The sequence below is a fragment of the Diorhabda sublineata genome, chromosome 3, assembly GCF_026230105.1.
Source record: "Diorhabda sublineata isolate icDioSubl1.1 chromosome 3, icDioSubl1.1, whole genome shotgun sequence".
NCBI lineage: Eukaryota > Metazoa > Arthropoda > Insecta > Coleoptera > Chrysomelidae > Diorhabda > Diorhabda sublineata.
The window spans coordinates 39026007-39039250 of NC_079476.1; the positions used below are offsets into that span (position 1 = coordinate 39026007).

The 13244-nt window shown below is 30.4% G+C and overlaps 2 protein-coding genes across 3 annotated transcripts; one reads left to right on the forward strand and one right to left on the reverse strand.

Annotated features, from left to right (window-relative positions):
• The first annotated feature begins 1343 nt into the window (after window positions 1-1343).
• On the forward strand, window positions 1344-6193 carry LOC130442181 (zinc finger protein 501-like). Its single transcript, XM_056776294.1, has 6 exons — window positions 1344-1511; window positions 1601-2056; window positions 2413-2803; window positions 3345-3548; window positions 4099-4395; window positions 4545-6193. Exons 1-6 carry the CDS (start codon window positions 1395-1397, stop codon window positions 4565-4567), a joined length of 1488 nt encoding a protein of 495 aa, XP_056632272.1. The 5' UTR covers window positions 1344-1394; the 3' UTR covers window positions 4568-6193.
• On the reverse strand, window positions 6134-12508 carry LOC130442182 (uncharacterized). 2 transcript variants are annotated; one of them, XM_056776296.1, is made up of 9 exons: window positions 9644-10028; window positions 9300-9484; window positions 9145-9222; window positions 8708-8833; window positions 8498-8581; window positions 8103-8147; window positions 7452-7556; window positions 6508-6573; window positions 6134-6449 (listed from the first exon to the last, which is right to left on the reverse strand). In XM_056776296.1, the coding sequence occupies exons 1-9, from the start codon at window positions 9700-9702 to the stop codon at window positions 6241-6243; spliced, it is 957 nt and encodes a 318-aa protein (XP_056632274.1). In that variant the 5' UTR covers window positions 9703-10028; the 3' UTR covers window positions 6134-6240. The 2 variants fall into 2 exon arrangements, with proteins under 2 accessions (XP_056632274.1, XP_056632273.1); XM_056776295.1 differs by lacking the exons at window positions 8498-8581; window positions 8708-8833; window positions 9145-9222; window positions 9300-9484; window positions 9644-10028 and adding exons at window positions 10278-10652; window positions 12058-12254; window positions 12319-12508 and having other exon boundaries at window positions 6241-6449.
• Window positions 12509-13244: the final 736 nt, after the last annotated feature.

Consider the following 13244-nt stretch of genomic DNA (forward strand, 5'->3'; position numbering starts at 1 on the left):
AATACGATCGATTTTGATATTTTTATTTCATAAAACTACAGTCTGTAATTTAATTTTTTGATTCATGGATGTAACTAAAGATATGAAACAATAATTTCACAACTTACCCAACTGCCTGGTTGTTTAAAACGATTTTAATTAAATAACAATACAGTATATATGTGATTTCGTGCAGTATTGAAATTCAATAAATACCGAGTGATTTGTAAATATTCAAACTAAGAAAAGTGGGCCTAAAAATGATTTGATATGTGGTTGTACTTAAAAAACGTATTATATTGTTTTGTCTGCTTTTATGAGACAGTTAAATATAGTCAAGTGTTTATTGTCAAGTTAAAATTCAATACACAATAAATTGAATGCAATAACCGTTAATTACGCTGGCGTATAGCAACGGTAGGAATTCGGAGCGTGGAGTGGGGTCGATTACGGATGGAAGAGTGATTAACTACCATTCTGCAAAGGCAGTGTGAAATCAGTCCGCCAAATTAAATCCGGCCTGAGATTATTACATACCTCAGTGACTGTTCATAAATATCCCCTCGTCGCTTCGTATTTTACTATATCTGTCAATAGTTGTAGATAATAATATATCAATTTAATAATTTATTAGATTAATTATGAGATTTAAACGTAAATAAAGGAATTATTTAATATATTGTAAAATTATTATTTATAATTATCGTTGCCACTGGCATGTACCCTAAAAAACAATAAAAGAAAAACTGCGAATGAAATTCGAAATGAAAACCATTTATTTTGTTATTTCTACCATTTAGAATCTAATTTGAATAGAAGTAGACAAAATTAGTTTATTTTAAGGAAATCAGAAGTAAGTAGAATTAATCTTTCAACTAGTACAAGTATTTCTACAAATCAGTAGGAGTTTTTATAAATTTGATATTTGTAAAAAATGACTTCTAAAATTATACAGCTTAGCCACCTATTAGTAAACATATGTATCACAGCTGTCACAACACAGAAATCTAGACTTCAATATTAATATTTTCAAAATTTTAAAGCATATTCGTAATAATACATATCTAATATTACTCTCAATAATAAAAAGTGTAGATAATGAATTAATATTATATTGTGAAAATCTATTTCTATCGCATACGCCAGTGTCATCTGTTGATGATGAAGTTAGTAACTTCAAAATTTAGTTTTCTCAAAATACATAATATTGTATTAAATAATATTACTTTCTTTGAATTCGAAATTTTACGATATATACCAAAGATAATTTTTTGTTTTAATAACATTCCCATATTAATATAAGAAACAAATATTATATAAAGACAACTAAATTGACAGTGACATTTGACATATTGAGTAGTTTGCCATTCTACTGGGTACTAGTCTATTTTATAAGTAAAAAAGTAAACAAAAGAATGGAAGACAACTTGGATTTTCAAAAAATCTGCAGAGTCTGTCTAAATGAAGGTGTTATGATGTCGATATTTAAAGTTAATATTTCAAAGAAACTGATGGCTTGCGCGAATGTGCAGGTATTAATTTTCTCTGTAGATAACTAGATATACAATAATAAATGAGCTGTATAAATAATATATGTAAATGCTATTTTTCTTGATTCCAGGTTTGGCAAAATGATAATCTACCAGCGCAAATATGTCAAAAATGTTCAGCTAAACTTCATATATCATTTCAGTTCAAAAAATTGTGCGAAAAATCAGATGGTAAATTACGTCAATACTTAAACAAAGTATCAGAAAGAAGAGAAGAACAACAGTCTCAACCATTACAACAAATCGAAAAAGAACCTACAACAAATATTTCTTCTCAGTATACACAAAGCATACCTGAAAATAGTTGTGCGTATATAGAATGTAACACTTTAATAGACAATGTTTCTCAAAATAATTTCATACCTGTTAGTCAAGCCGAACCACAACAAATGACACAAATGGAATATTCTCAATTAGCTGGTTACAATGTGGATAGTGTGGGTCAAGTACAAGTTTATAATGGCAATTACAACATGCCTTTAGATCACACTGCTGTTTTACACAACCAAGAAATTCAACCTATTGCGGTAAGTTTTATTTGAATAATTATAATCAGTGGTAGATTCACCATTAAGCTGTAGTTAAGGGTGGCAAATTTTGTTTAAACATTATTACTATAGGTTCTAAACAAAAAGCTAGTTTATTTGCTTAAAATAATGTCCTAATAATTGTTCATCCTGATGATAATCAGGGATCTTAGGCAAAAACCCTTAGTTCTTGATTTATAAAGTTGAAATTTTATTGATAAAAAATTTAATTCAAACGATTATTAAATAAGAATTTCAGAAGTCAGTAGAGAAGGTAAAAAGTCAATAGCCTTAAAGGCGGTAAATGTATATATCTACTACTGATTGTAATATAATATAAACTAGTTATTTCACAGATGGATCCTCAAGCACAGCCTCAACAACAAGTCCAATATATTGATCAGACACAACAACAACAACCAGAACAACAACTTGCTACCCATCCAACTTGTGACATTATAAAAGAAGATAAAACCAAATCCAAACACAAGCCAACTGATGTAGCAAAACAATGCCAGATATGTAATAAAGTATTTTCCACAGCAACAAAACTCACAAGGCACATGAAAACCCATGCATCAGATATGCCCTATAAATGTAAGACTTGTAATAAAGGCTTTGCGCACAGTGGAAATTTTAAAATACATTTACGTATGCACACTGGGGAAAGACCTTTTAGATGTGTGGTTTGTGACAAGGGATGTAGGCAAGCACAGGATTTGGAGAAACACATGAGAACACATACAGGTATAATCTACCCTTAATTTTTTTCAACTTTTTTTTTATTTTTTGTAATTATCTGTCTTGATTTTAGGTTTATTGTAATGTTTTTTTTTAATTTATTTATACTATTTCCAATTGGTGGGGTAAATTTATAAACACTGTCTTTATGTATTTAATTTAAACACTAACACTACACTTAACTAACTTATATAATTTATTTAAATTCACATGTTACTTTTTTATGATGTTTTGTTCACTATGAATCTTACAAGCTCGAATATATAGCAGACACGACATTTCTAGAATTCTAGAAAATAAACTATAAATTAGGTCCGAAAAAAACAATGTAAACAAATGATAAAAACTTATATAGAAAAAAACGAATTCCGCTTTTGCTAAATTTTAGTCTTTAATTGTAACCGAACAGGGCCGGCTTCAAATTCCATGACGGGGACGAATTCGCAGTACTGAAATGTTTTAAGATCCTAAACAGACTGTAAAAACTGTCTTAAGTACTTCTAGCTACACCACTGTGAAAAAATTTCTATAAAATGTAATTTTTCAGGTGAAAGGCCGCATAAATGTTTAATGTGTCCGAAAGCTTTCTCAACAAGATCTAATCTAATAGCCCATATAAGGATCCATACGGGGGAACGACCATATGTTTGTTGTGTATGTCAAAAATCGTTCTGTCAATCTAACGAACTCACCAAACACATGAGGACACATACGGGAGAAAAATCGCATATATGTGATATTTGTAATAAGGGTAAGTCATAACAAGTTTCTTCATATGCAGGGTGTAATTTTTTTATTTTTTATTAACGTTACAATCCGATCTTGAGATCAATTAGTAACTCACTGTGTAACTAGCAATTTCTGATACATTTTGTACACTAATTAACTTACACCTCAACACAATTACTTTGCTTTTACCAAACTCACTTCACGCAGTATCAAGGATTACATTTACTTTGGGGCTTCGTTACCTTGGAGCACTACATCAATTGAGATCGTTTTGCGATAGAACGCGACTCCAAAGTCGACCTAACCTAACCTAAAATTTTATCATAAAATGTCTCTTTTCTTTTAACCTTTTTCTGAACCGGATAGCAAAAAGTGAGTACTCCAGCGTTACTTGTTAGGTTAGGTTATTTGTACTCCAAGGTAACCTAAAATGATCTGATGTCTATCATGAACTTTTTAAGTCTTTTTATCATTTTTCCTTCAAAGATCTTCATGAAGGAGTACTCTTTATCCTTTGACATTTTAGACTACCATATATTTATGTAATTTATGTGGTTCTATTCTTCTTACAGGTTTCAATGGTTCAAGTACGTTGATAGTTCACAGACGATCTCACACAGGAGAACGACCCTACGTCTGTTTGGTCTGCAACAAAGCATTTACCCAAAACAGCTGCTTAGTTACCCATATGAAACGCCACAATCTCAATTCGCAATGCGACAACAATTTCAATACGAAACAAACAGAAGGAAAAGAAACTAGTAATACCATTGAAGAAAAAATCAGTTGTAGTTTTTGTACGAGTAATTTTAATACATCCAATGAATTCAACGAGCACCTAAAGACCCACCATACTTCGACAACTGATGGTAGTTAGCAAATAATAATATTAACCGAAAATGAAACTAATCATTTTAATTTATTTGTAAATAGTTGATTTTAATGTTTCTCTGATAATACAGAAAATTGATTGGTCGATGAACCATCTGAATTATATTGAATCCTTCCATTTTTTTAGCTACTACAAATACTGTTTTATGAATATCAAAACGGGTAACTCGGAAAGAAAACAGTCCCAAAATCTTTATTCACATTTCTTTTCGAACTAGAATCTAGAAAATTCGCGTTCAAAGAATTTTTTGGTGTGGAAATGTCAGCGGGTGACTGACTACAATAATGAAATGAAAAATCCCATAACTGTAATTGGTTGGGGTGAGATTGTATTTTAGACCATATTCAATAAATAGACAGAGAGAAACGTTGATTAATCTATCCCTGGTTATTCTATGATAACTACTTTCGAATACATCTTATCCTCTGGGGTAAAATTATTCATTAAGGGTGAGTGTGATCTTTAGTAATTTTTATATTTAAAGTTTGAATTAATTTTAAAAAGAAACTTTGGTATGAAACAGGTAATCCAAGATATAAGGTTTTAGTTTCTGAAAACTTGTTATCGAAACGCGCGTCAGACAGTATAATTGTGGGTGTTGGTGTAGTAGTAGTATAAATAGTGTGTTCAGTATGAATATCACCAACGGTTCCAGAAATTCCAACTTAGGAGGAGGTAAAGCAGTTCACTCTGATTTTAAATTATCTTTTAGAATTTTATGACTCATGTGTTGCGAGAAGCGAAAATTATCTGGAAAGAGTACACTGTAGGTGACAAAAATGGTACTGCACCAAGACATTAGAGGTAGAGACTGAATTGTTGGAGGAATTGTTTTCTTGACTATCAATATGCGTTGTTCGTCTTTAGACCAACTCAAAACAAGAAGAGTTTTGAAAAATAATTGATATAGGTTATAGCAAAATTCTGGAAGAAGACTGAAGAATAAAGGTGCTTTATATTAATTGCGAAACTGTCACAGATTCAATCACATCAGCTGACAAAATATACTCGATTTATGGCAAATCTGGTGACAATTGTAGTTCGTGGGTAAAGAAGAGTACCATTCTCACATCAACAAGTCAATTGAATCAAACATTTTGTCAACTGTCAACGGGGCAAGTAAAATATGAATCGATGGACAACACCAACCAGTAGAAATTCCTCATACGAAATTTTATTTCTTTCTGGCTTAAATTATTCAATTTTTGGTCAAATTCCGTAGGATCAGCGTCTGATTCTTCATTAGTCATCGATTGATTGTCATCTAAATCACTGGATGATTCTGTTTTATTGATTCCAACACTTTTTTTATATTCCTTATATATTAGTATCTTGACTATATTTATATGGACATGAAGAACGTGTTCAGTATCGAAAGATAGTTTTTTTATGGCATTTTCACATTTCCATCAATAACTTGTACCAGTTGAAAAATTGCTCGGTTCGCCCATCTGTATGTTTTTATTCGAGGTTAGAAACAATACATTAACATGTTTACTTTTGGCGCTAAATTCAAATTTCTCAAAAAGTGATTTGGTAATCATTCACTTGGTTATAAATTCATTAGTAAAATATTATATCCTTGTAAATCTTCTTGCACTCCTTGACTAGTTTCGAAAGCACTGTATCACACATTCGTTCATATTTTGGTAAAAATCCATTCGTTTAAGCCTTTGGAAACATTCTCAATGTATAATTCAAAATATATTTGTTCAAATGTTAGTTTGTTTCTTCAAATTTGAGGACAAATAAAAATAATAGTATTTATAACAAAATGTTTATTTTTTTATATACGAAATATTTCTTTTTCTATTTATTACGTTTATTTATTTCTACAGTTTTTACAAAGCCACGTAACCCCCTCAATCATTTTCAATAGATCTAAATTTTGTCTTGATATTTGAACGCAGGAAATGTGAAACAGTTTCCCGCATCCTTTGTCACAGTTTATAACTGATTTTCCTACCGCGTCTTGTTTACACTCTTCACATTTCGGAATTTCCTCTATTTTCATATTGTTTCGAAGTTGACCTAAATACAATCAAATTAAAATAAAAAATTATTATATGAGAGTTTTTATACAAATTACCTTCAGTCATTTGAAGATACAAAACCATTTTACCTGTTCGCAAATTTACATTTGATAAACCTGAAACTAAACATTAAAATCTATTAACCAACCTGAAAATTTTCTTTTATCAAATTAACTCATAAAACTTCAAATATATGAGAGTGTGTAAGTAATAACAACATTGGGTGAATTGACAACGTTGTATCTACTAGACTGTTTTGTTTATCCTTACCACTTAACATCCTAAACTTTTTAAAAGGATTAATGGATTAGCTGTAAACACTGGGTTCCCCAGTACTGCAGCAAGAAAGGGGAACAGAATAAATCCTTTGGGTCGCAGTGTATACAAAACCCCAACATCCATACATACATTCATCCCTTCCAATTTCTCAAACCTAGTTTTCATCATTTCCTAACCTCACATTTAAATCTTCAAAACTCATTTATTCTTTAAATTAAATATTTTTCATTAATTTATTGATACGTATTATAGGAATTTCATAAACATTACCCACATATGTGTTGATGTTATTGTCCAAGACTAACATCCAGATGAATAATTGAAAATCATACTATTTAAAAACTTACAACGCTACTCCCACTAATCCGAACAACAATTCCACTAGTATATAGCTACCCAAGAAGAAAATGTTGTATAAAAAAATGATAAAAGCTTTAGTGTCGCTACTTTTCTCACACACCTTGTATTCAATAAATAACTACTTTATGACTAATAAAAATTATATATAATTGAATTTAATTACAATTTCCCTATTTCATAAAATCAAACCATTAAAACATGTAGATAAACTTTTTTTAAAGAGTCAAAATCAATGGTATGAAATCTGGGCTGCAAGGGTATTTATTTAAAATAAAATCTATCAAATTTTATTTTTTTTTATAATTTGACCTTCACCTAAAGTGACCTTGTATAAAATTTTGAAATAAACACATTTTCTTACCCATTGTATCATCTAACACATATTCTTCATTTGTTACTGAATCGATTATCTGGTAAGTAGATGTGTAATTATCTGGAAATTCTATTGCAATATTTTCACAAAAATCTAAAAGAAAAATAATAAAAATCGGTTATTTTTTGGGTAGAAAATAGTTCAAAAACTTTAATTAACATCAACATCAATAAACCTGATTTCATTGCTACTAAAACCAATGTACTACTATTTTAAATCTGCTTAACAAGGAATGGAAAATAAAAGCAGATTTCTATATTTAGAACATTATTAAAAAAAAATATTTAAATAAAAGGTCTATTATTAGTTGGTAAGAAAATAAAAAAATTACTGGATATATAAATCCATGGACAAGTTATGCGGAACCTTTTTGTTGAGCCCAATCACAGAACCACATATTAAGCTCAGATATCACTACTCTGATAAAAAGTAGTTCAATTGACCAAAATAACTTCAAAGTGAGAAACCATAGTTTTTTTGAACACACTGTTTATTAACACTTCGATGCTCCAAATCCAGAAATAGGTAAAGAAAAGATATTTTTTTATACTATTAGATCTTTAAATCCTGGATTTTAAATTGAAGATGGGATAGGGAATACGAACATTAAAAAAATACTGCAAGTTGATAGTTACTTACCATTGCTTTGAAAACTGTTTGGCATGTACCTTTTCTCTCGTTTTTCTGGAAAATAATTTCAACTGTAGCATTCTAGTCAAAATCAATCTGTTCAGTAATTGTGCCATAAGGTAAACTAACAGATAAATTATGAATAATTTTGGTTATTTTGACTGAACTTGTCCAATAAATGGAAAATTTCTTATTTCTTATACATCTTTTGATATATTAATGCATCTAAATGTTCTTGATTTTAGGTCTCTTTTGTTTCAAAATTAGTTTTTTTAAATAATTTTTGAAACATAGATAAAATTGATGTTTCGACTTCTCTTTAAGCAATGATTATATACACGGGGCTACGTCTTTATTAAGTTTCCTAGGTTGATTTCGATCTGAAAGGATATGACTATACTCACCTGTCACAGCCGAGTGTCCTTCAAGTTTATCTGTTTCCATATTAGTCAATATTGATGGTTCATACAGCATACTAGAGGAGCTATCTACAAATTATATAAATTCATGACTTCAGGTTCAATTCAAATTTATTATATGGACAGTATCAATAGTTGTGACTACAACTATTACAATTATATATAAAAATATTACCATTTTGAGTTCATACTTACAAGGTTCTTCAACAAGTGCTTGAAATAATCGCTTCCTTGTGTACACCTTAACAGGTTTTTTTGTTCCCTCTATTGGGCTGTTACCAGTAAAGGTGCTGATAGAGGAACTAGTCCTTGCAATTGATTCTAAAAAATGTCTCAATTAATCTCAATAGAATAAGGAAATCAGTAAGCAAAAATAAACAATTGGACAACTACATTATAGAAAATATACAATGACATTTATCTTTCACCTAAATTATTATTGAATAATCCTTTTGGTTACTAATATGAAATAAAATCTCGAAGCCTGTTCCCCAGATGTTGAACACATCAATCTATTTCTCTTTGTTTTCAAATAACTAACTGCTTATAACTGCCATAAATGGTTGAATCATGCCTATACCCAAATTTACAATGATTCAAACAATTTTGCATCTACTACAATTCATACCTACCTACCAGCCTTTTTGGAGTTGAAAATGAAGATGGTTGCTCCTGTACCCAAAAAATATCATTTTCATCTTTTTCGTAACCTACAAACAAAAATGGCAATTCTTTTCCTCTGCATAACTTTTCACTAGGATTCATAAGAGTAAATCTAAGTACTTACCAGGTAAATGTAGAGTTGGCAGTGAAAGTTTTTTTAACCTGCCATTGGGGTTTCTACAAATTGGTTCAAAATGAATATCACATATTCTATGTGATGATAATACTGTATCTGCACGCATTAACTTGGGGTTATTTATTCTTTGCAACCAAATTCTGCAAATGTCTTCATTCGTAGGAATGGAATGTCTATAAAAAAGTAAAATAAGGATAAAATCATTCAACAAAATGATTTCCTAAATACAAATTAATGAAGTTAGGAAGAAAAGAGTTATTCTCGTATAGATATGAACTTGATTTCAATTTAAATATTTTTATGTTGATAAATATTAAATATTACTTACTCACCTTATCAGTTGCTTATTCGTGCATCCTGGTACACAGCAGGCCTTTACTCGTTTACTCATATTGAACAAGTAAACAGGACAGCACAATTCGCAACAAATATTAACTTTTAAATGCACAAAAATGCAATTAGCTAATAAACAAACAATATCAAACACCTTGTGTTGTTCATTCAATAATCTTGGTTATTTCTCGATGCATGATTGCAGCTTAGTTTCAGAATCCAGATTGACAAACATTCAAAAATAAAACACCAAAAAGTAAGCTTTAGATGTGAGCCAGTCACAGAGATGACGTTGAAAATCGTCCTGAACTTCTATTCCAATGCACAGACCCTGCACAATTCGCAACAAATAATAACTTTTAAATGCACAAAAAAGAACCTTTGATTATAGAAATCTTTTTTTCTTATAAAAGGATGAAATGAATAACTGGTACGGAGCCAGTCGAGAGATGTAGCTGGGATCGAACTTTGTCGTCAAATTTTTATACAGAGTGGCAGATCTATCCGTGTATATAATCTTTGCTTTAAGTCTTTATCAAAATATAATATTGTTATATATATAAACCAGCACAGCAGACTCAACTGACAATTTCCGTTAATATTTTACCCATGAAAAAATGATGAAAAACTTACCAATCGCATCTTTTATAACCGCTTCAATAAATTCACTATCCAGTTCAGGTATTTTCAAAGTAGGTATTGCTATTGCAGACAATCCACGTTTTCTACTCATTTTAGGTATTTTATCACATTCTCTAAAATGGACATCGCATACTACATACTTATTATATATATCATTGACAGATAGAGATTGATAATGTGGGGGTTTCAGTATTTTGATCCAAGCCTCAAAAATTTCTGGTTCTCTTTTTGGAAATCGGTGCCTTATGCTCAATAAATCATCACAGCCATTTACACAACATCTGTGTCTCTTTTTGGCCAGTGTTACTGAGCTACTTTCAGGAATTATGAATTCATGCATCGTGTTTTTATTCTCCATGTTTTGATCTTGAAAATAAATATTCTGTTTATAGTCCGGTCAAATTAGACCAAAAAATTAGAGTGAAGCTACATACGTTTCAAAATTTTATTCAAGGTCAAAGGTAAAAAAATGGGATTTTCGTGATTTTCCGCAAAACGGCGTTTTATCATTAAAAAACAGACGAAAATTGTAGGTCATAAAATTATCTACAAAAAACGTATTAATACTTTTTTTCCTACGAACCACCGTTTCTAAGGTATAACGATCTAAAAAGTTGTAATCCTCATAATATGCATGAGTATGCCACGTATATACATTTTTATATCGTCATTGTAACTTAACCTTGAAATATACATAAGTTATAACTATAAGAATATCAGATAAAATGAAACCCAGTCCCTTAATTTATCCCATTGTAAACTTAAGACAACATCTTTCTCCTGTTCAATTGTCCTAGGGTCTTATACCTGCTGTAATAACTGAAATATCGCTAGTCTTCAGCGCCAATTGGTAGCGAATACACGTGTTTATCTTAACCTATATTGTGCTTTTTTGAGTTTTATAACAAAAATGTCAGAATATTGTTTTATTTGTGCTAAACTTTTAACTGAAAAAGAAGTTGTTACCGTTGAAGGTGGTACAAAGACAAGTGTGTCTTGGTTATCAACTAGACCCTATAGACTGGGGTTGGAAGTTGATCAACCCGTTCAAACTTTACTCCCACCTGCGTGGGAAAAACTGCGGAACACAATTTTTTGCAATTTTGACCTTGAATAAATTTTTTTCCACACAAGGGAATGATGGAGAACTTTCAAATTTTATTTTTAATTATATTTTAAAGGCGTTTTCAAGTTAGTGGGAATTTATGTAACTTCGAATGTCTAAATTGACCACACGCATAGGCATATACACTACCACTTTCCATACATATAAACTACCACTTTCTATGCTAGATCATAGGGAAAATTTCATGTATTTCATGTAAGATATGAGCACCATTGATGGACTCTTTATTGAGGATAATTTATCAAAAAAATAATTTTCAATAAAAAAAAATATCTTCTATTTTTCATAATAAACTCATCAAGTTCAAGTTTATATGTAATCACTATATAATTTTACAGTAGATATAAATAAAATAATAAATGAAATTATGGAAGAAAAAATAAATTCTTCATACCTAAGTCAAAAGTACATACTTCATCCCTAACACCAGGGACGAGCATTACACTGCAAGTGCCAAAAGTTAAATTTTCCACCCTTGAAGTGTAATATACTATTATTTTAAAAATCTGTTGAATACTTTATCAATTGTATAATCTTTCAAATTTACTAACCAGCGATTTCTATACTGTTTATTTCGGTTTTTACCTCAGCATCTATAATTAGGCTTAATATATAATATTATATTTTGAAAACGTATCGATTCACCTGGTATTACCGTACCAATTTTTCGTTTTAAACCATGAAAAATTGTTGGTATAGCTTCCTCATGTAAATGATGTCTTGCACCTTTTATCACAAATTTTTTTTCAAAATGTTGTTCGCATATTTTGTAATAATTCAAATCTTCGAAGGGTTTTTGCATCAAATCCTCCCGGTTGCATGCCAATAACCATGCTTTAACGCTAAGATAATAGTAAACGGTAAAATAGTCGTTAAAATGATTTTAAAAACAAGGTTTGAACCAACCGTTCTTTATCATCTAATGGTAACTTAAACATTCCTATTCCTTCACCGGCTTTTGAGAAACATCCCCGAACTAGGCAAGTGACTCTTCCCATGCCAGGAAATATAGACCTAAATTCTCAATTATTCGAAGTCGTGAGTTATGAAGAAAATGTAAATAAAGTGTAATATCCGTATAAAGGTTATCTATTAACTAGTCAATAAGACAAATGACAGATATTTGGTAATTAGGCATTTAACATTACACAAGAGTAATAAAGTTGCTTATAACAAACTAGATTTATAATAATCAATAAAATATAAACGACTTTATTGAACATTTCAATTGTACATGAAAATAAGAAATTGTTTGTTATCGCTTCATCTCTCAACCATTTCAGTGCAGCAATTATTCTCGAAAATGTTTTAAGACTTAGGACTGTCACACACGTTTAGTTTCAACTGACAGTTATAAATGTTCAGTTGCAATAGTACCTTTGCTATAAATTGAACTGAGGACTGTACACCCACGTAACAATCATTTAAAAAAAAATGCCATTTTCTTCTTCTTCGTTTACTGTTACAGTCAAATTGAAATATCCACATATATAGAAGTTATTACACTATACAGATAAAACTGAACGTGTGTAGCCGGCTTAGAAAAGTTTCTACTTTGGGAAATCGTGTTCCTAAAAGAAAATTTATATTTTTAAATGAGTCAAAAATATATTTGAGAAAAAAACCAGAAAATATAAGTTAGGAGAAGCTTCTGGTCCAAAAGTAAATATCTTTTAGTTCTTTTCGTGTTGATTTCATTAAGGAAAAACCGCGAGACGTACACAAAGTCTAGTCAAACTAATAAACCTCCTACATCAAACAAACCTAATACGACCGTAATCCTGCGGAAAGCCAGAACGCAGGACACTCCGGGATATTCATTTCTTAATGAC